General features: G+C 45.4%; 1 protein-coding gene across 1 annotated transcript; it reads right to left on the bottom strand.

Moving 5' to 3' along the window:
* Positions 1 to 1,995: 1,995 nt before the first annotated feature.
* On the bottom strand, positions 1,996 to 19,574 carry LOC115093018 (F-box only protein 36-like). Its single transcript, XM_029604610.1, has 4 exons — positions 19,332 to 19,574; positions 15,811 to 15,925; positions 8,364 to 8,536; positions 1,996 to 4,705 (listed from the first exon to the last, which is right to left on the bottom strand). Exons 1-4 carry the CDS (start codon positions 19,425 to 19,427, stop codon positions 4,541 to 4,543), a joined length of 549 nt encoding a protein of 182 aa, XP_029460470.1. The 5' UTR covers positions 19,428 to 19,574; the 3' UTR covers positions 1,996 to 4,540.
* Between the last annotated feature and the right edge of the window lie 1,774 nt (positions 19,575 to 21,348).

Raw genomic sequence — 21,348 nt, 5'->3', positions numbered from 1 at the left:
AGCCCCTAGGGACTACTGTGGGGCATCGAGTCCTGGGATGCTGGGGAAGGCACAGATAGAGGCTCTGGCATGCATTGTAGAATCTGAGTCATGTTATTGAAGGATGTAGCTACCATTGTTAGAGCTTGTGTGTGCTGCCATCTGATCACATAGGGCCTGGGTTTGAGTGAGTCTTGGGTGAGAGCTATGGAAAAAAAGAAGAAGAAATAAGTACCCATGCCAAGAAGTACACAAGCACCATTTGGCATAAAATGTGCATTTTGCATCTCCATCAATGTGAGCATCTAATGCCAAATGATGTGGACAACCGTAGCAGCCTTGTCATTTACAGATGAGGTAAACTTACCGGTTCCGGCTTGCATGGTATCCAGCCGTTCAGCCATGCCCTCAAAGACATCTGGTCCCAGCCATTGAATGAAGTGCTCTTCAATCAGTGTCAATACAATTGGACTTTTTCTCCAGTCTGCCATATATATTTGTTCTGGTTAGACACCTTCGCTTTCAGTTGGGTCTCAATGTTATGGTACCTGTGGGCCACCTGCTTCGCACTATGTTTTGTGCCACTGCGCCTGGATACAGCCTGGGCAAAGATGCTCCAGATCTGGCCCTTAGATGCCCTTGATGTCTTGGACGTCCGGCTGCTGAAGAGCATTACATAAATCTTCAGGACCTCTGCTGAATTTCAAAATGGCTGCCAAAATGGGGTACCTCTTCTGCTTCCAGAGACGTGTCCTCCCCTTCCTCACTCTCGCTCCCACTCCCCTTTCCATTCCCTTCCTCCCTCCCTGCACCTGCCCTACCAACTTCTGGCCCCTCTGCCCTCTCTGTCTATCCCTAGCCTGCCATCTTCCTCTTGCCGTACTCGCCTGCCTATCCCCTTCCCTCTCCTGCCTCCTCCTATCCCTTCCCTCCTGCCTACCTCTAATCTTGTCCCTGTCCCTACTCCTACTCCTCCACCTAATACTCCTGCCTTCTTCCTCCCACCTCCTCTCCCTCCTCCCACCTCTCCTCCCATGCCTCTTACACTGCATCCTCTCCAACACTCCTCCTCCTCACTAAAACTACCACTCCTCCACCCCACCCCTCCTTCTCACTCCTTCTGCACAAAAAGATAGACAAACTGGACTAACAAACAAAACTTTCACTCCAACAAAGAAGACAAAAGACTAAGGTAAAGGGAAATAGATGACAACAGAAGATCTGACAGTGCACTCAGGTAACAGAATGAAAAGAGCTCCTACTCCCACTAAACCACTAACACACCAACTCTCCTCTCTTCAATGCCTGACACACCCTCAAAGGGGCAGCTGCAGGAAGCTGGTATATATAAACCAAAAACTAACACGCTTAGCATAAATCAACGCCTGCCATGTAAAATGGCACGAAACACGATAATGTATTGAACTTTGCGAAAATTGCCTGTGCGATGCGATAGGAAATTATCCTAACCATGGCCATTTTTTTTATCGCAGATACTTTCTGCTCTATTTATAGCAATTTGATTAATCTAGGCCTTAGTTATTTTAATAATGTCATGTCTATAATTTTTTTGTTTTTTTGTGTCTAGTTGTTTTCTTTTATCACTTATATTTTTGTTATTGTTTTTGTCCTATTTTATTATATAGTTTGTTTTTTTATTTAGAATCTATGCCTTGTATTTATATAACTTGTAGTTTTATGTTTGATATTTTTTAATTTACATCACCTTGATTACCCTCAAAGAAAGGCAATTCATCAAACTTTACTATATGCAAAATTTCAAAAATAGGGTAGTTTTAAAAACCCATTCAAAGTTTTTTACCTAAGGTGTTTTCCCAGTTCCACTTAAATCAAGCCATAGTTCAATCAATGTTTGTTCCAAAGCCTTATTCTAACAAAGATGAGTAAGTGCTTCATATGTTGGCTTGCAGAATAGCTTTGTTGTCTATTTGGAAAAGTTGAACACCTACAGAAAATCTCCACAACTATTTGCTTCTTTTTTTTTTTCTTTTATCTTTTTATTTCACCAATGAGCAGACATATCCAATGTGAAACCTTACAGATTGCCAAAGTGTACAAACAATTCAGTATTAAAATAAAAATACACAGAGCATAAAGCAATATATAGAGTATACCTTCGACCAGGACTGACTTCACAACGCACAGCAAAACAAAATGATATTCCTCCCTTCTTACAATAAATACCCAAAACCTCTCCACTATATCATATCAAAGTGGATCTCCAACAGGGGTCCCAGATCTTTTCAGAGTGAAGACCTGTTTTAACGAGAAAGTAAGCTAGCCCACAAGACCTATCGCACACAGCTGGTTACACCAGTGCGCAAGGATGGGAATGGATTCCACATAATTGCTACAGTAAAATGTGCTGCATATAAACGCAGAGTATGCTGTATGCTATATGCTTTGCAAGACTCTGTCTGGTGGGCTCACCAAGGAGACACATAATCACCGTCAGCCGAACATTCTGGCCAAAATGTTTTAAATTTCCCCCTGGACTTCTTACCAGAACGCCAGTGTACGTAGGTAAGCAGGACCACCACATGTGAACGTACGTACCCTCTTGGTCAGAACCTCACCAGCATAATCCAGAAAAAAATGGGAGAAAAATCTCATAAAATATACTGGATATCGATAGGCCCAGTACAAATGTGCTTTAAAAAAAAGCTTTAAAAGTTCAATTCCAGATCCTCTTCCAAGCCCCAACTATTTGATTCTTTTAATCTGATTAAACAAGGTCTACCAGTTATGAAGAAAATGCTTTCTGCTTGCATATTTGACTGCATTTCATATTCCTGGCCAACAGCTACATAATAAAATAAGGGCTCGTTGAGTGTGAGTGACTTCCAGTTTCTGAGCACACTCTCAGCTTCAATTTAGGGAATCTGTAAAATGGTTACTTGGTCCTCTATCCACATTTTCATTAAAAATTACTGTCTAGAGGGCAACTCTCGGCACAGACATTAACTTTGGCCAGGCAGTACTCAAGAGCTTATTTAACTAAATGCTCCAAGTCTCCCCCAGTTGTTCTGGCTTGCAATTACTCCATCACACATCAAGAAAGAAATATTTTTTTTTGTTATCTTGCAGACCTCAGCTTGGGAGTCCCCATTTGTGTGACTCGGCTCAGTTCTGCTTATCCACGGAGTAAGCCGAGTTGCTTGCCTGCGACAGATTTTCTCCACAGACAGCAGGTCAGTTTAGCCACACAATCTCGTTCCACCTCCCCATGCCGCGTGAAATGACTCAAGGGACCTCGCGCAGCATCAGCTGCACAGGAACTCCCGTACCGGCTTGGAAAGACTGCGAGGTCTTCCTGAGCTCTGAGGGACTATTTTCCGAGGCAGCTCCATCCAATTACGTTGCCCATCTATGTGGGTGAATTGTCCTGCTAGCTATGGAGAACACCTGTTACAGGTAAGCTGTTTTTTTTTTTGTTACTTCCAACATGCAGTTCAAATAATTAAATACCACATCATGGTTTCTGCATCTCTCTAAAATATTTCAGAAACAAAAGGTCAACAAACAAATTGAAGGGGCTACCATTTTATCGGATTGATCATATTTGTAATTAGTTTTCAAGGAGTTATACTCAGGGACCTGATTATATTGTGGCAGCAACAAATCCCAAAATTTCCTAAAACTTTGGGTAGATAGCGGCAAAAGGAGAAATTTAATGCTACCACCAGAGGCCTCACCTGACTGAGAAACCCATTGCCGGAGAGAAGGGCTGGACCCAAGGCTTCACTAGGTCTGGAGCCCCCAGTGCCACAAAGGAAGTCCAGCCACGTGGCGCCACATTATAGGGCTCAACTGGCCTGGAAACCTGCCACCAATGAGGAGCGATAGGCATGTGGAGCCACCAACAGAGCTCCCCTGACCAGGAAGGAGCAAGTGGAGTCCTGAACCGGAATGAGAGGTATCTGATTTTTTTAAATTTTTTGGTGGGGCAGATTATTCCACGTATTCTTTTTAATTCTTGTAAGGCTGACGGGATTGTGAGTGCTGGATCTGGTTTTAGATTAACAAACGGAATAGCCTTCGTCAATGCTGTATAGGATGAGTGGTGTACATAGACCGTACGCCCATGTTATCGCGTGGTTTTTGCTTGTATTTGTAGTAGTACAAATGAAAAAAAAAAAAAAAAAGCGAAAAATGTCTTTTTATTTAACGACATTTCTGAAAATGAAAAGTGATAACAATCAAGTCCCTTCATCAGTTTGTTTGTTCTCCTATATTTCTGTACATCTGCATGAACTAATCTGCCAATGGCATTTCTTTATAAAAAAAAAAGTATAATAGAGATATGTGTAGTAACAACATAAATCTTGAAACAAAATAGTGACAGTAGATTGCATTATTCTGATATGAAAATAATCTTGGAGAATTATGTGCAACAGCAAGGAATATCTAAAGTAATGCCCCATTGTCTCTGCAGGGTCACCAGCGAATATGGAGAAATCAAGACGGCGGAGAAAATAAACCCGTCCCGCGGTATCTGCTGACTTCTTGATGTACGTGGATTATTTTCAGAGCTCCTTTTTCAAAACATTGTGCTCTTTCTTCTCTGTATCCATTTCGGGGGCTCTCGTTTCTGGTGGAAGCTCCTCAGCCTGCCGGGCACCGAAGGCGTCCATTGCTTTACACTAACAGCGTGCCTCGTTTGTTGCATTCTGACTTTCTCCCAGACTTCTTCACTGTTACACAGCTGAAAGGCAGACGTCATACACTTTAATGACAAAATACATAAAATAACCAATGCACTTAAATTAAATAGCTTAAGGGACAGAAAAATGTTTTAAAAAACCCCAAAAACCCCTGCATGTCAGTCTTCTTGCACAGTTTTGATACAAATAGAGCATATTTTTGCCCTATAACTATGGGAATGAAGCAAAAAAAATAAATAAAAATGCACAGAATAAAAACTGATAAAAGCCAAATCCACGGTGGGACTTTTGCCTCAAAGTGTATGTGACAAGCCCCTTAATTTTGGCTTGTGGTACTGTAGATTTGTTAAGTAGAGGATTTGGATGGGGGAGCTCTACCTGTGTAGATAGATATATATATATATATATATATATATATATATATATATATATATATATATATATATATATATATATATATATAAAACAGTTTCAGTATGCAGCTCAGTAAAACTGAAATGTGAATAGTAAAATGGTGCTTAACGTACTATGAAATGCATTTTAACAAGAGCATTCTAAAACTTTCTCTCGATAGCTTGGCCTTCAGGGCCAGTGCAAGAGAATTAGGCGTCCTCACAAACCGTGCAGCCTTGCACCCCCCCCCATTCTCCTCCCCACACAATTAAAAATGATGCCTTTACTTGAAAAAGGAGATTCTCAGGTAAAAATAATCACAACATAGATTTTATATTCATGCGCACTACTATGGTAGCAACAGGAAACCCTGGAAAAGAGACGCTTGGAACTCACAGGCTATTAGCCCTATTATAAATCTTGCTGTTAACCTCCCTAGTTACAAAGAGGAGGTTAATAGAAAGGGAGGTTAATAGAAAGACTTATAGTAGTCAATTATTACTCTCAATATCTGGACTTGTATTGTATTGTATTTGGTCTAAGCTTGGCCCTCAGAAGGCCATGAGTAAACTGAATTACAATATACCAAAAGAGTACCAAGTGCCAGCACTCAAACAGCAGCAACCCTACCTATTAAAAGGCAACACTGCAAATATTACACCAGGCTCTAAAACACCAATACATCTTCTATTAGGAAAACAGAATAAGCCAGACTGCTATAGATCCCTACAAAGAAACCTCATGGTAACAGAATACCTCACCTTGATTACACATGCAAAGCACAGTCAGACCCTCACCCAATACAGACTAAAGAGACCATAAAGTATAAATAAAAGTGTGCAAACAAAAACCGAACTGGAAACGGCATGAAGCCAGACTCTGTGTGGCAGTGCAACACTGGAAAAAAAACAAAACATCACCATGCCTCATAAAACATCAAACAACATTAAACAACAAAAAACAATCGTAACAGAAAAACCTTACTAATAAAAAAAAAAATGTCAAAATAGCTAATGAACAGAATGAAAGGTAAGTGGAGATAAAATATTTCAAAGCAGCTCATACAATAATTAACTAGGATTTTAAAAAATCCCCTGCTCTCCCTACCTGGGACCTTTTGATTTCCACTGAGATTGCCATTCATTGATGAGGGGGAAGAGGTAGGGAACAAACTTTCTCCTGTCTCTCACATACACACGCAGACAAGCACGCTTTCACGCAAGCAAGCACGTACAGACCTATACAGACATGCATGCTTTCACGCAAGCAAGCACGTACAGACCTATACAGACAAGCACGCTTTCACGCAAGCAAGCACGTACAGACCTATACAGACATGCATGCTTTCACGCAAGCAAGCACGTACAGACCTATACAGACATGCATGCTTTCACGCAAGCAAGCACGTACAGACCTATACAGACATGCATGCTTTCACGCAAGCAAGCACGTAGACCTATACAGACATGCATGCTTTCACGCAAGCAAGCACGTACAGACCTATACAGACACGCATGCTTTCACGCAAGCAAGCACGTACAGACCTATACAGACACGCATGCTTTCATGCTCAGTGACACGCGCAATTTCACACCCACTCTCACACATGAGCTTTCTCATACACCTGCTCTCACACACAGATACACTCAGGCTCTCCTTTACACACACACACACACACACACACACACACTCGCTCATGCTCTGCTACTCTCTTCCTCTTCTGGAACACAGAAGCAGTGGTAGTAGCAGCCTCCTTGGGCAGGCCTACGGTCCCAGAATCTCTGCTCCCTCTCTCTTCTGGGTCCAACCAAGGCTACTCCTGTGCCATGCTCCTCGCTCTTCCTTTCACCACTGGGTGTGCCCAGGCCAACACTGTGCCTCTTGGACCACCTGGGCTGTCGATGTCACTGCTCTGTGGCCATGAAGGCTGGCTGACATTGCTCTCCCTTGGGGAATCCTTTTGTCCCGGCCTGCGGGAGCCAATGGGCACTTCCTGCCCCTGCGTGTGGGGGTGGAGAGCAGACCAAAAGTCCTGCCAGCAGCCCCCGGTCCTGAGGTTACTCTGTTGCTTAAATGTGACCTCAGAGCTGGGCCAGTAGAAGTACCAGGCTGCTGCCCCTGAGCCTGCCTTGCTCTAAGTGGTTGCCTAGTCTGGCTAGTGCTTCCACCAACCCTGGTGGTCTTGGTACTAACATGGATGTTTTATTTTTCTGTGTGAACTTCCACACCAGCTGCTGGGAAATCCTCCAAGCCAACCGGCCTTGTCACTTGGGACCGGTTAGCACAGGGGATGAGAATCTGCCTGCCTCCCCAGCCCCCTTCCCCTGCCAGAAACCGTCATATCCTTCAGATAGACAAAATAATCCTCTTTTCCCAGGAGCCATCAGCCCCCAGCCCTAGAGGCAGATGGACTCCCCAAGCCCCCTCTGACACCCCCAACCCACTACTCTAGAGTCAAGGCTTACCATCCTGGAGAGTCTGGCCCTTCATAGATAGGAGGGTCTTCAGAGCTGTAAGGTACGGCATCAGCATGAGTCCTTTTTGCTACAACACAGTTGACTCTGAATCATTGGCGGGTTCACAAGGCCTGTGCCAACAGCTGTAGATTGCACTTTGTTACAGGACAGGCTAAGGCTTCACCGGAACTGGCTGCCTCCCCCACGGGTTGGGCTCTTGGGTTCCAGTGGCCGGTAGGACTTAGAAATTCAGGGAGCTTAGGCAGAGTCCAGAGGGAGTCCAAGAATCATGGCTGGTGGCAGACTAGGTGCAGTCCAAGATCAAGGCTAGGGTCAGGTCCAGGCGACAGGCAAGGGGTATGTCTGAGTCCAAGGCTGAGGTCAGAAGAATCGGAGAGACTGGCCAAGACAGACAAGACAGAGGGGAACAGACAGGACAAGACCAAGAGACAAGGCATGGCAAGACTCCAAAGACAAGGATAAGACGGACAGACAAGATGACAGAGACAGGGCGAGGCTGGAGGGCAAAGCTGGATGAGGCAAAAGACACGTTTGTTGAGGCAAGGAAGAAGAATCGCGGCTGGGTTTAAATATCCAGCCGCACAATGTCATTAGGAGGCACCCGCTAGGGGGATTCCTGTGGCAGGGCCTTCAAAGGGCGTCGGGCAGTGCCCGCGCAAACCTACGGAAGTGGTCCGGAAGTGCTGGTGGCGTCGAGGGGGAGGCCACAGGTGAGTGCGGCTGATCGTGGTATGACACCACAACCAGCAACGCATAACAAGAGCCCTCCTTCCCACATCACGAGAGGGGGAAAAAAAAAATCCATCTTGTACTGGAAGTGAGAAATTACCTTCTGAAACTTTCTGCAAGTCTTCGACAGTTGCTTGATGTCATCCATATCAAGAAATGACAGAATGCGTACGATCAGGTAGTCGGGCATGCGGACAATGAAATCACAGTGCCCCTGGCACAGGTTCAACGTGTACTGCAGAACATCGTTTCCAAAGATCCTTTTCACTTGCTCTGCAACGCAGCGAAGGACAGAATAAGTCGGGTGAAAGCAAAACTCCGTGGGAGAGACGAAGCGGTCTTCCCATGTGACAGCCGAACCATGCAACTATTTCATGTTACAAAGCAGGAACTGAGTAGCTTTATAGATGGGGAAACGTTATTACACAATGCGGAGTTTGTTTGTTTTTGTATCATCAGGCTGTGTTTAAATGGTGATTATGTGGCCATTATTTAAAACTAATTAAGAATTATACGGCGATGAAGAGGCACAAATCCATTATTATAAAACGGGGGGGGAAATCCTTCTGAAGGGATCCAATTTAATTCTGTGTTTGTTTGTTTGTTTTTGCTGCTTAGCCTTAATGATTTTTAATTAGCTAATGAACTAAAGGAAGCTGCTTGGAAACATCAAGGTCTGTATTTTTGAGCTAAATGGGGTTGGGCAGGCTAATTTCTGTCATTTTAAAGCGTAAATCTCCTGGGAAAGGGGTCACAGCTCCCGGCCCTGCTGAGCACTGATCCACTTGTTGGGGGGGGGGGGGTGCAGATTCTGCAAACAGGGGGACAGGATAAAGCCGCGGGGCCTTAAAAGGATCGCAATCCGCCTAATAAACAGTCCACACTTGAGGGGGATGTGTTCCTAACAGGGAAATAGCTCGACTCAGAAGAATTCAAAAGTTCAAACCGCATGCAGTTCCTTATTAGGTTACCAAACATTACATCTGCAGGCTTGGTTGTGGTTTTTTTTTTTATTTCTTTACTCTGGAACTTCACAGACACAGTTTTCTGTTGCAAAAAAAAAAAATAAAATCACAATCTCATTCTTTCGGAAGCAATCCATTCTTTTTACTGTAATCACATTTCGTATGCTGGGCACTTTTTCTGCCCGTCTAGGCTACGGGGCCTCAGGTCGTACCTTCCTAATCAAAACTGCACAGCGACTTGCCCGGCTGTTGCTCTTGGGCGCTCCCTTTCATTGAGGCATGAACTACTTGAAGATTTCTCTTAACTAATAGGGATGTTCAGGGGGAAAAAAAAATGTGTTTTCGTTTTTCGGTTCATTTTCAAGAGGTTTTTTTTCCCCCCACAAATTTCAGTTTGTAGATTGCTTGATTCGTTTCATTCATGTAAACAAACCAAACCAAGCAATTAAAAAAAACAACCCTCAAAATGGCCGAAAAGCGAAGACGAGCCCTCCCTCTCACCCTCCCGAAATAACACTGGGTCCAGGATCACCCCCTCGGCCCCACTCACCCGGACCGGTGGGGATCCGTCGTCTCGGACTAGGCCGAAGCCTCGGGCTTGTGCAGGTCGAGACTACGACCTCTAACACTAGACCCTATGACTAGGCCGGTGCCCGGATCTAGGCCTGACATTGCGGCCCAGCCCGGAGGCCAGATCCCAACGCCGGGGACTCTGCTCAAACCCAGGTCCTGACCCGGGGCCTCTGCCTAGGCTGGAGACCGGACCTAGGCCTGACGCCATGACCTGGCCCGAAGGAGCAAAGCAAGAGGGGGTCAGGGCCCCCCGAGAAAGGCGCGTGTGCCGCTTGACCTCCGCCAGCTCCGTCAGTACTGCAGCAGAGGCCGACCACTGCCCGTGCTCATGAAAACAGACCCAGCAAGCACAGCCTCTACCAGTGCCGCAGGTGAGCGAAGACTAAAAGAGAAATTAACAAGATAAGGGAGGAAGCCTGAAGCAAGGAACCAGGAATGGTGAGGATGGGATGAAAGAGACCAACTAGAAGGGGAGAATGATTAAGAACTAGGAAAAGGAGGAGCAGTATTAGGCTGAGGAAGATCCAAAATGTAAGGAGGGTAACTTTATAACTGTGCGGGTAGAGCTGTACTCTGCAAGGAACTTATACACCGGCATTTTCAGAGCTTAAGCATGTAAGTTCGCTCTGAAAAAAATTCTCAGGTGACTGACCCAGTGTGCACATGAATTAATTTGTGTAAAGTTACGCCTCCTCGTCCAAGGGTAGAACTAAAGCGCGTTATCTCGCACGTACAGGACACATTTTCAAAGGGATCGCGCGCATAAAAGTAGCAATTTTGAGACGCCAACTTATGCTGATACAACCCAGTTCGATACGCACAAATCCTTTTGAAGTTCAGCTCACGGTTTTTAAAATTAAAAAAATTATGACGGCGACTTTTAAACAGCCACGCGGGCGTATAGGTGCGCGCATAGGGCGGCTCGTGCAAATGGACGTGGCCATTTCATAGCACATGCGCGAATATGCGAGCGTGCGGGGTATAAAAGGCCGGCTGTACGTGCACACGTGCGCGTGCAATTTTGTACGGACGCTCGCTCGTGCGCGCAAATGCCAGCTCTACCGCGTAAATGGGGGATTTTATTCGATACGTGCGCCGACGCAATTACCAATTTCCCCAGTGCATTCCCAGTTTTCCCAGGTAAAGTTTCCCGACTTCCTAACCCCCGCTTCCTCCGTGACCCTTCAAACCCCGCTGACTGGCCCTTTATTTTATTTTTATTTTAAAACTGATACGCCATCCACTGCAGAATTAAAGTTACGTGGTAAGGGAACCCCCATGCCCTGCCCGTGCTCCACCCCTGTTTAACATTTTGATTCGTGCACGTGCTGGGGGATAGGCCCGTACTCGGGTGCTTCTTAAAATCCGCGTGGCGGCCCGAGACACGAACTAACCTCTCGGCTTCGACACGCAGAGGGCTTTTAAAGTTCACCTTTATGCGCGTTTCAACTCTGCCCCGCCCCCCTGGAATGCGTCTCTGCGGTTCACGTAAAAGAATGGGCACCCAGATCCCGGGTGTGCATAAAAACCTGGTTTAATGCACATAAGCTCATAACGGATTCGCATTGCAAACCAATAGCTAGAATCACCAAAAAGTGTTACTAATGCACGGATGACAAAAAGGGGTGTTTATTATTTAATAACTGCACAGGGGTATTACTGCATGGTGTGGTCAACTTAGCACACTAATCCCTATTTTCACATCCTGAGAGAGAGAGAGAGACTATATCCAAGGCTCTCCTAGTAGGGAAGTACTTATATCTACTTATATCTCTATAGGAGGGCCACCTAATGGGTCGAGGTGAGGTGTTAGTGGTGGTTAGGGGTTAGGGGCCAGTTTTGCATGTAAAGTAAGACGTACAAACAGCACAGCACACCTTGGTGAAGATTTGACGTCATTCAGAGTGAGGAAAATCTCAAAAAGAAGAAACTTCTACTATGTTCTCTCACCCTAGCTTGATGGCCATTTCGGGCACATCGCGCAGCCTAACGCCAGGGGAAAAAAAAAGGTACAGTTATTTCCGACGTTAAAACCCTGCGATAGCGCCCCCCCCCCTCGTTTAACTAAATCCCGCCCAATCTCTTCCCCGATCCCACCCCTCCCAAAAAATTTGCATTCGCCCCGTGCGTTGCACAGTTTTTGGGTTTTTTTTCCCCCCGCATGGCTTACGGCGTTAGTGACCCGGCAAAAGCGGGTGCGGACGGTACCGGCGGTTAAGTGAGAATCATGAACTGTTGTTTCCAGCAAGCCACACCGAGCGGCTTTTCTCACGGCCAGAAAAGCAGCCAGAATTAACAGCCAGGTATTAACAGCAGGTCCCTGCCTAGCCCCTGTCCCCCCGGCTGCACTCGGTACTGAGAAAGACACAAGGCTCTGGATCTGTGCGGCCCCGCTCTAAATGTGGAGGGGAAGTGCCCGGGCATGTCTGATAAAACGCTCCGGTGAGCGAGCAAAAGGTAATTTTTCTATTCAAATGTCACCATGGCGCCATCCGGCGAGATCCCCAGCGGCCTTTCCTTTCTTCTGTGTTAAAAGGTTTCCGCTCCTTAGACAAACACCAGGCCAGATAGATGTAGGAGGTTATTTAAAAAAAAAAAAATGCTATTGCGGCACCACCACACACACACAAACATTACAAAGCTTTTTCAAAAGTCGCCGTGAAGCTAATAACTTGAAAGGACGACACACACAGCGGGACCTCCCCATAGCAACAGTGCACTGGGTATTGCATTAGCAGTGCCTCAGCAGGCAACTCAGGGCCAGACTGGTAGGAAACGAGCGGCGAGTTCTCAGCACATTGTCCACCTCAGGACTGGCAATCAGAGGGACTGGAAGAAGCAAGTTTATATACGGAAGGCAGTTTTCCACTTCTGTGTGTTTTGGGACAAAATCAATGGGTATTTTTTTTACCCGTAGGGCTTTGCCCAAGTTTTCACATATTTTTTCCTTTGAAATGTGCCACGGGGGAAAAAAAAACAAACCCGAACATGCCGACATTTGCACCTCCTTTCTTGGTGGGCTTTTTTTTTTTAATTGTAAGATAATGCAGAGGGATCATTTTTCCGCTCCTGACCAAACCAGTCCCCCTGGCACACCCCCCTCTAAAAGCAGCTAAAAAGAAGGAACGGCGCACGTACGTCCAGCCACATTCAGGGAGGGCAATTTCCAGATGGTCCAACCAATGCGAGTAAATCGCTATCTACCCACATACAGGCTGATACAGTACAGTGCGCTCCGATGGAGCGCACTATTAACCCACATTTGGATGCGCATTTTCGACGCGCTGGCTTTATCCCTTATTCAGAAAAGGGTAATAGCGCGTTGAAAATGCGCGTCCAACCCCCCCAAAACTAATAGCGCCCGCAACATGCAAATGTATGTTGATGGCCCTATTGGTTATTCCCGCGCGATTCAGTAAGTAAAATGTGCAGCCAAGCCGCACATTTTACTTTCAGAAATTAGCGCCTACCCAAAGGGAGAAGTTAATTTCTGCCGGCACTGGGGAAGTGCACAGAAAAGCAGTAAAACTGCTTTTCTGTGCACCCTTCGACTTAATATCATGGCGATATTAAGTCGGAGGTCCCAAAAGTTAAAAATAATGAAAAATTAAAAAAAATTTTTTTAAACGGCTCACAGGTTGAAAACCGGACGCTCAATTTTGCCGGATTCTGGTTTTCAAATCCGTGGCTGTCAGCGGGATTGAGAACAGACGCCGGCAAAATTGAGCATCGGCTGTCAAACCTGCTGACAGCCGCCGCTTCTGTCCAAAAAGAGGCGCTAGGGACGCGCTAGTGTCCCTAGCGCCTCTTTTTACCGCGGGCCCTCATTTAAATACTGAGTCGCGCACACAGGAGAGTGGCCTGTGCGCGCGCTCCCGCGATTTTTACTCTATCAGCCTGATAAACGGCTGAGAAAACTGCCCTCCTGGAAGGTAAAAAAAAAAAAAAGGTCTGTCGCACAATGTCCTCCTCTACGAGGCTACAAATATGCCCAGAGCTTCCACAGCGCCACGTGCTTTTAACTGGCTTCCCAGGCTTGTGCTATTCCACCTCCGCCTCCCTCACTACCCGCACAAAGAGCAGCCGCACAGAACGTGGACGCTTTTGACACTATAGCTAATTTGCAAATATCACCTACCCTACCCAGATGGTTTCATTTTGACAATTGCCACCAATGATTACTGACGACCCGTCGGCGGTGAAAACACTGAAAAGCATTATAAGTTCAGTACCCGTGGGGGTGCTTTGATGGTCCATCCTTTATAACTTTCAAGGTTTTTCCGTGAAAGGGATAAATTTGCAAGGTGAAATTAATGAGGTTATTTGCGACGTTTTTTGGTTCCAGAATAATTTTTTACGTCTGCAATTATTTTGGACTTTTTTTTTTTTTTTTTAGATTTCTTTTTGACAATTTCCCTCAAATACATGCCGCATAAAAGTAATCTTGGCTTTTTTTGCAACTATGCAGGCTCTTTGGAAACTGCCCCTATGCATTTGCACTCAATGGAGTGAATTTTCAAAGGAGTTAGGCACATAAAAGTAGAATATATCAGAGCAATTTTCAAAAGTTCATTTATGTACGTAAAACCTTTTGAAAATTCAGCCCTGTGGAGTGAATTTTCAAAGGAGTTATGTGCATAAAAGTAACAATTTTGAAAAGCCCATTTATATATGTAAAAATCCAGTTTTACACATGTTAAAACCTTTTGAAAGTTACCTCCTTTATGTTTAGGAGTAATCACGAGTTTTCCAGTTCTCAAGACCCCTTGGCAGGGCTGCAGTTTTAAAAAGCCATTTATGTACGTAAAGTATACTTACATCTGAGTATCCTAGGGATAATTCAATGGCATATATTGTTGCAATTTTCAGAAACCTACTTACACGAGTAAAGTGTATGTATATGTGTAAATGCTTTTTAAAATCAGGCCCTGTGCACAAAATGGACTTTGTTAATTTCATTATGTACATAGCCTGCTATGCATGAAACTTTATTTCAATTCACCATTAATCAGCTGCCACGACGCACAAGCATGCAAAGCAGCTCATCACTGATGAATTCTGGGAAAACCGGCCTGCGCTTTCACAAAAAGAAAAAAAAAAGAGGACACCTGAATAAGGTGTCATTATCTTTATTGCAAAGTCGCCCAGAAGAAAATCGTGCACATAACTTTGCTATTAAGATCATTTGCACAGAAGTCCCAGTAGCAAAATCAGAGGTGCAAAATTGCAACTACTCTGCAGAAATGCGAGCAGCTTAATACTTTGGCCTCTTAGTGACAATGCAGTGTTCAGGAAAGCAATGGAAGTGCCGACAGCTTTGGAATCAAGAAATCTTCACTTTTACCACAGCACAGGCAACAGCAGTTCAATTTTCATCGCACTGTGCAGGCATTACTGGAAGAAGCCAGCTTTAAAACGGAGAAAGCAGATCAGTTTATGGGCCTATTCACAGCCTTACATGTTGACGTTGTCTACTAGGGCTCCAACTAGTAACAACTGTGACAGTGGGTTCAGTGACGTCAGCGCCTGTCAGATAACAGCCGGACCTAGGGGCGGACTTAATGTTTTAGCACCCATAGGCAGGGTTGAAGAGAGGGAGGGAGAGCGGGAGACCCCGGCAGTTACAAAATGGCGGAAGTCCCTTCACCCCCCCCCCCAAGGCCTGCCACAGAGTTCCAGGGTGCCAAAGCAGTGCTTTTGAAGTGGACGGTGGGTACAGGCTCTTCCCTGGTATATTTGCTGCACTCCTCTTTAACCTGTGTATTTGGGACCTTCAAAATCTGGAACGCCTATGCTTAAATCCGGGCCTGGTTGGACTCAGACTGCTCACCAGTTTGCACAATCCACTGATGGCCGAGGCATAAGACCATTACCAATTAGGTTCAGATTTGAACTGCAAAGGCAGAGCTCTAGGACCCAAGTCAACCAAATTATATAAACCATAACCAGAATTAGCTAGAGTGGACTGTCATGTTTCTCTTAAGTGTGATACACCACTTCAATACTTGCTGTGTAACTGTTCATCCATCAAAAATTCACTGTGAGTTTTCTTCACTTCTCTTGGTCTTGGAAGAGAACTCCTGTGTTCGGCCCGGACAGAAACACCCCAAGATCTCCATATAACCTGGAAAACAAGATAAAAGTGGAGTGGGTGTCTAAAGAAGTAGCAGCCAAACAAAGGCACATGTAGGCGTGCACTCAATGGGTGGGAAAAGCAAGGGGCAAAAAAATGTTGTCCTACTTTATCAGGTCCTTGGCCAGTAGTATCTGGAGCATGGGGATCATGTTTAGGAAGCGATCCTCAAAAAGGGCATGTTTATTAGGAAAGAGACAATTGATGGGGCAAGTATAGTGTACAAGTCTATCAATGAACCCTACAGGGATCTTGACCTTTTATCCCCAGAATAACGAACAAAATACAAGAGCATCCTCTGAAGTTAGAGGGACTGAAATGTCAGGGGAAGGCCTTCTTTGCTCATGCTGCTGAAGTTATGGACCTGTCTGGCAAAGGTAACCATGGATATTAATACTGAATAATTTCAGATAAGAGATGCAATCACTTGCATCCAGGGACTGGTGCCAGGTTTCAGGTGTTGTATTTGGAAGTGAGAAGGATTTTCTTTTGTCACTGTATTGCAGAATATCCTGTGGCTATAAATGGCCCTATTCACCTTGTACTAGATTAGCATATGGGGCTAGACTTCATGCCGTCAGAAGAATGCTCTTTCACATTGACTCTTTCCTGCCTAACCAGTTACAGTAAGTAACATATTTTGGGGGTTTTACCTCAGAACAAAAAAAAAGTTTTCTTAACCAGCCTAGATTATTCTTGGAGAATAAAAGAAGTGCCACTGCGGTTAGCAGAACAGGTTAAAACCGATTCACAAGCAATTTCTTTAAATTAATTTTTCTACTAAGATTTTAGTTTGCGCCTACAAAGTAATAGACTGGAAATATTGCAGCGTTAGAGGATCAAGTTTCAGCAAACTATCATGCACTTTCTTCCTGCTCCTTTCTCTGTCAGACTAGCCTTTTAATAAGCGTGCTGATAGGTATCATCAGAGTCGTTTGTCCGTTGAACTAACTGCAACCAGGGTAACCAATGTTTGCTTTTATATTTCCTTTCTTCTCTTCTCAAGTTATAGACCATTCATCCAATAGCATTAGATATCAAATTTCTATTTTCCACTCTTACATAAGGGAGGCAGAAGATAACACTTCCGTTTGTAGGCAATCCTGTATCTTACTGTTCAGAAAGATAATTCAACATTTTCTCATTATGCTGGCTTGATTTGTTACCTTCCACTAGGCCTAAAAGATAAGCTTTGCTTTTAAGAGGAAGCAGGCCCACTTTTTTTTAACCAAGTCTGACGGCATCTGGACTAGTTCCAGTTGGAACATTTAAATACTGAGCCATCTCTGATAATATGTAGAAATATTCCATCCATTTTTCACACAACGCTGACCCACCTGGCGCCTTTTATCCAGAGTGCAGCCTATTGGGTGAATAAATCAGCGACATGTTATCAATTTCTAAGCAAAGGGTTCTTGCTGCTACCAGATTCCTATTGAGGGCCTCTCACCAGTGCTGCCCCATCTCCCGTTTTGGTGCTTTATCCTCAACTAGGGGTGCTACAGGGTCAGGTTCAAGTCCGAACGGGGAGAAAGAATGTCTTTCGGGGCCCCTGGCGCTTTCACTCGCAATCAGTGCCCTGCGTCACGCTCTAGACGGAGAATCTCCAGAAGGTGCCAAATTGTCCAGAAAAAGAGCAACGAAGCCAAAACCAAGACAAGGGGGCAAGGACAAAGACTCAAACCAGTGTCCATCCATTCAATTCTTGCGCTGGGATTAGTAGGAAAAATCAGAACAGGAGTCCCAAAAAATGGAGTTTAAAATAAAGTCTTTACCGCAACTCGAAGAAAATGATCCGAGCCGGAATTCCAAAACTCAGAAACAGCGTCAGGAAAATGATGGCAATGCAAATAAGGAAAGGTGCGTCCATAGGGTGTGTGTATTACTTTCTCTTCTAGGCTCTCTTGCACCAGGATCCGTGCGGGGAATCTCCTTGGCTGGAATGGGGCTCCAGCATGTAACAAGCAAAAAAGATAGCAAAATATCCCAAGCACAAAAAACTAGAGGGAAATCATTCCCAGGTACAAAAACATGAAAAAAAAAAAATCCCAAATGTGGGTCGAACAATCTCAATGTGTAGTCCAACTACAAACTCTTCAAGGCTGCGCACCAGTTATATTCTTTAATAGATTAATAACACTGGTGGCAAAAAAAGACAGAAGGCTGGCTGTGGTCCGGTGGCTCACGGGCAGGGTTGCAGCGGAGGCCTTGGGTTCAATACCCAGGTCAGGTGTTCAGCTGCCCGGGTCGGCCGAGGCTGGGAGTGCTGCAGAGGCCTTGTGTGCACCCTTAGTGGCCGGGATTTCCGGAGGGAGCAGTGGTGCATGCCATTACAATGACTGGGGCTGGGTGAGCTGGCGCCAGTCCCAAACCGCCAGAGCGTTCATGTGGCTAACACGCTGAGGTTTTGCTGCGTCCCTCCTCCATTGCTTGAGCATAACTCGGTGCAACCAACCGTACATTTTCCCCCACTGCCACCTGTACGTAGCGCCGAGTGCACCATAAACCTGTTAAATGCTAGTGTGACCGACTGACGCTGCTCCCGCCACAGACCTAAAGCCTAAAGCAGTAGCAGTTACAAAGAAAAACCACAAATGTCGATCTACCCATTCTGCGGTGGATCCCTAGGACAGCTTATACACTATAGGCAAAGCCAGGGCCAGATTTAGGCATAGGACAGTGCCTAGGGTGCCAAATTGTGAAGGCACACAAAATCTAGCATTCCCCCCAAGTGCAAAAACCCACCACGCCCACTCTTCTGCCTATGGGCCCCGTAATCTTAAATCTGGCCTTGCGCAAATACAATTGCCTCAATATTGCTTCTAGGCAATATTGAGGCAATTTTCAAACTTGCCCACATTGCCGCAGACTTTGTAAGCGCTCTTCACCAGCGGTCTCTGCGCCAGTTTTCAAAGAGAACGCGAGCGCGTATATTCACTTTCACAACTGCTGCGGAGATGGACGGTGGCACCGTGCTTTTATCTGAATGGAAAACAACGCACGTATCTTGGGAAATACAATCTCAATGTGCGTTATTTTCCCCCTCCCCTGACATAAACACGCCCCCGAGAACATTACCTCCTGATATGGCTAAAAGCACAGGCATTCTGGGACCACCCCCCCAGACATACTTTTAGTGGGCTTGTGCATGAGCCATTTTCAAACTGCCCTTCTATCCCGGGAAATCAGTAAATGGCCCTGACTATGACCTCGCCCATGCACCCACAGCTACAAAAATGCAAGCCATTAGAAAATATACAAAACAGCAGCACCCACCCACCCCAGCCCACCCACCCGCTGGAAAGTGAATAACTTAGCGGGTGCAAGTTTCTGCGGAACGGCCGCCAATAGAAACTGCAATGGGAGGGCAAAGGGAGTTCTGGGAGAGGGCACTTACCTCGCCCCTGGTAATGGTGAAGTGGTGAAGGTCTTTGCTAGGAGAGGGGGCCTGGCGCTGGACTTCGTACAGCTTGTCCTGCAGGAGGGAGGTCATGGCTGAAAGCGAGCACGGGCTTCCTCGCCCACCACAGGGGTTAAGTCTACCTTTGCCGAGCAGCAACTGATACAGCTCAGCCCTTTGCACCGAGCACGGTCCTGAGTACTAGGCGGGACGAGTGGGCTGTGAAACAAAACAGTCTGTGGGCCGGCCTCTCTCATGGGAGGATTAATCCTTTTCTTCTCTCAGCAAAGCAAATGCTATGTGAGGAAAGACTTGGCAAGATTTCCTAATGTGCTGTCGATAAACGCCTCTAAAAGAAAAGAAATGAATGAATAGCGCTTTATAAACAATAGTTTCCATTCTTACCGTTTTCATTCAAGCGCTCCTACACTAAAAGTGAATTTAAGTACATTATGTACACATGTAAGGCACACAGTAAACTTGTCCTGATATGGACTTAAAGTAAATATCGCCTAAAAAACTGAGAAAACAATACCAGGTTGAGGCTAACCTTTCCACCCAGGAATGAAATGCTTTTCCCATAAACTCGGTCTGTTATCTGCCTCAGCGATCCTGTAAGAAATTAGAGAAAATGCTCCCCTCGGAACCCGAAGCAACCCCCAGAGCCTGCGTGGACCCAGGCCTCCTGATGTCGCTTGAGATACGCAGAGAAAGTGGAGCGCTAAAGAGGAGGAAGATTGCACTTCCACCGTGGAAAGCAGAGACAAGAGTTTGCAAACCTGCCTGTCTCGGCCCAGGACGTGGAAAAAGCAGCAGGTGAGAGACGATTCACCCAAACTTCGAGAATAAACAGAAAAGCTTGGAGGGGGCTAGCACCCAGGCCACCCTTAACAGAGACCCCCTGCTGCCCACTAGTGGCGTGCAGCTGCAAATTGTTCTTTTGTTTTGTTTGGTTTTTTTCCCTTCGTTTTATATTTTGTTTTAGGCGCACTCGGTTTTTTTTTTAGTGTGCGCTGAAACCCATTAGTGCGCGTTTAACAGAAGTCAACGCACACAAAAGCATTTTAGCTGGCGCACAAAATTTAGAGCGTGCTAAAAAAAAAAAAAATGAGCGTGCAGTAATCAAAATGAAATGAAACAATTGGGCAGCACATCCTACCTCCCCCACATCCTCGTACAATTAGTGGGGGAGAAAGGGGATTTAAGGGAAGATGTCACGTTTGATTCTAGAGCATCAAACAATTTTAAAACTCTTACCTTTGCGAAACAACATCCAACCTAAGGCGTGAATTTTCAAAGGGGTTCCAAGTGCAAAAATAGCGTATCCGCGTGTATGTTGCATGTACATATGTAGATGCTATTTTATAAATCTCCTGAGTATGCATATATTTTCCATATTACGTGTACATGTTACTTCAGGGCCGGTCGCTCCCATCATGTGATTTCTTTTTTTTTTTAACTTCCCGGCCAAAGACAAGAAGAGGGTCTGCTGGCACGGAGAAAAATCCCCCGGGCCACTATTTTCCCACAATCCGCCCCTTAGGCGAGGTACACCTTAGCAGGCCTGATGCCGGGGCGGATGCTAGGCATGCATGTAACATAGAACAAGATTTTTCTGCTTCTGCATTCCACGGTATTCGCTGTGAGGAAGATATCTGAGCTCTCTGAAACCAAGTATACAGTGGGGGCATGTCAGTGCAGCAAACTCCAAGATCCATTGTCTGCAAAATTTTACTGAACCTAGGAAAGACTGCAACCGTTTAACAGTAACAGGCCGAGGAATATTTACTATAGCCTGTACACAATCTGATGTTGGTGAACAAGAGCCCCCGTGATAGCTGAAAAACCGGATAAACGACCGTGGGAGCGCAAAGTTGTAACTCATTCTTGGACACTTTGAGCTGGGGGTTGTGTCTGTAATTGACGCTGTTATGTGAAACCGGGCACAAGAGAAGGTCATCAATATATTGTAACAATACAGAGTGACATGGAAATATGAGTGACTCCAAAAGCC

Source organism: Rhinatrema bivittatum, chromosome 5 (assembly GCF_901001135.1).
Source record: "Rhinatrema bivittatum chromosome 5, aRhiBiv1.1, whole genome shotgun sequence".
In the NCBI taxonomy this organism is placed as follows: Eukaryota; Metazoa; Chordata; class Amphibia; order Gymnophiona; family Rhinatrematidae; genus Rhinatrema; species Rhinatrema bivittatum.
This window is presented reverse-complemented; position numbering and strand designations above follow the sequence as displayed.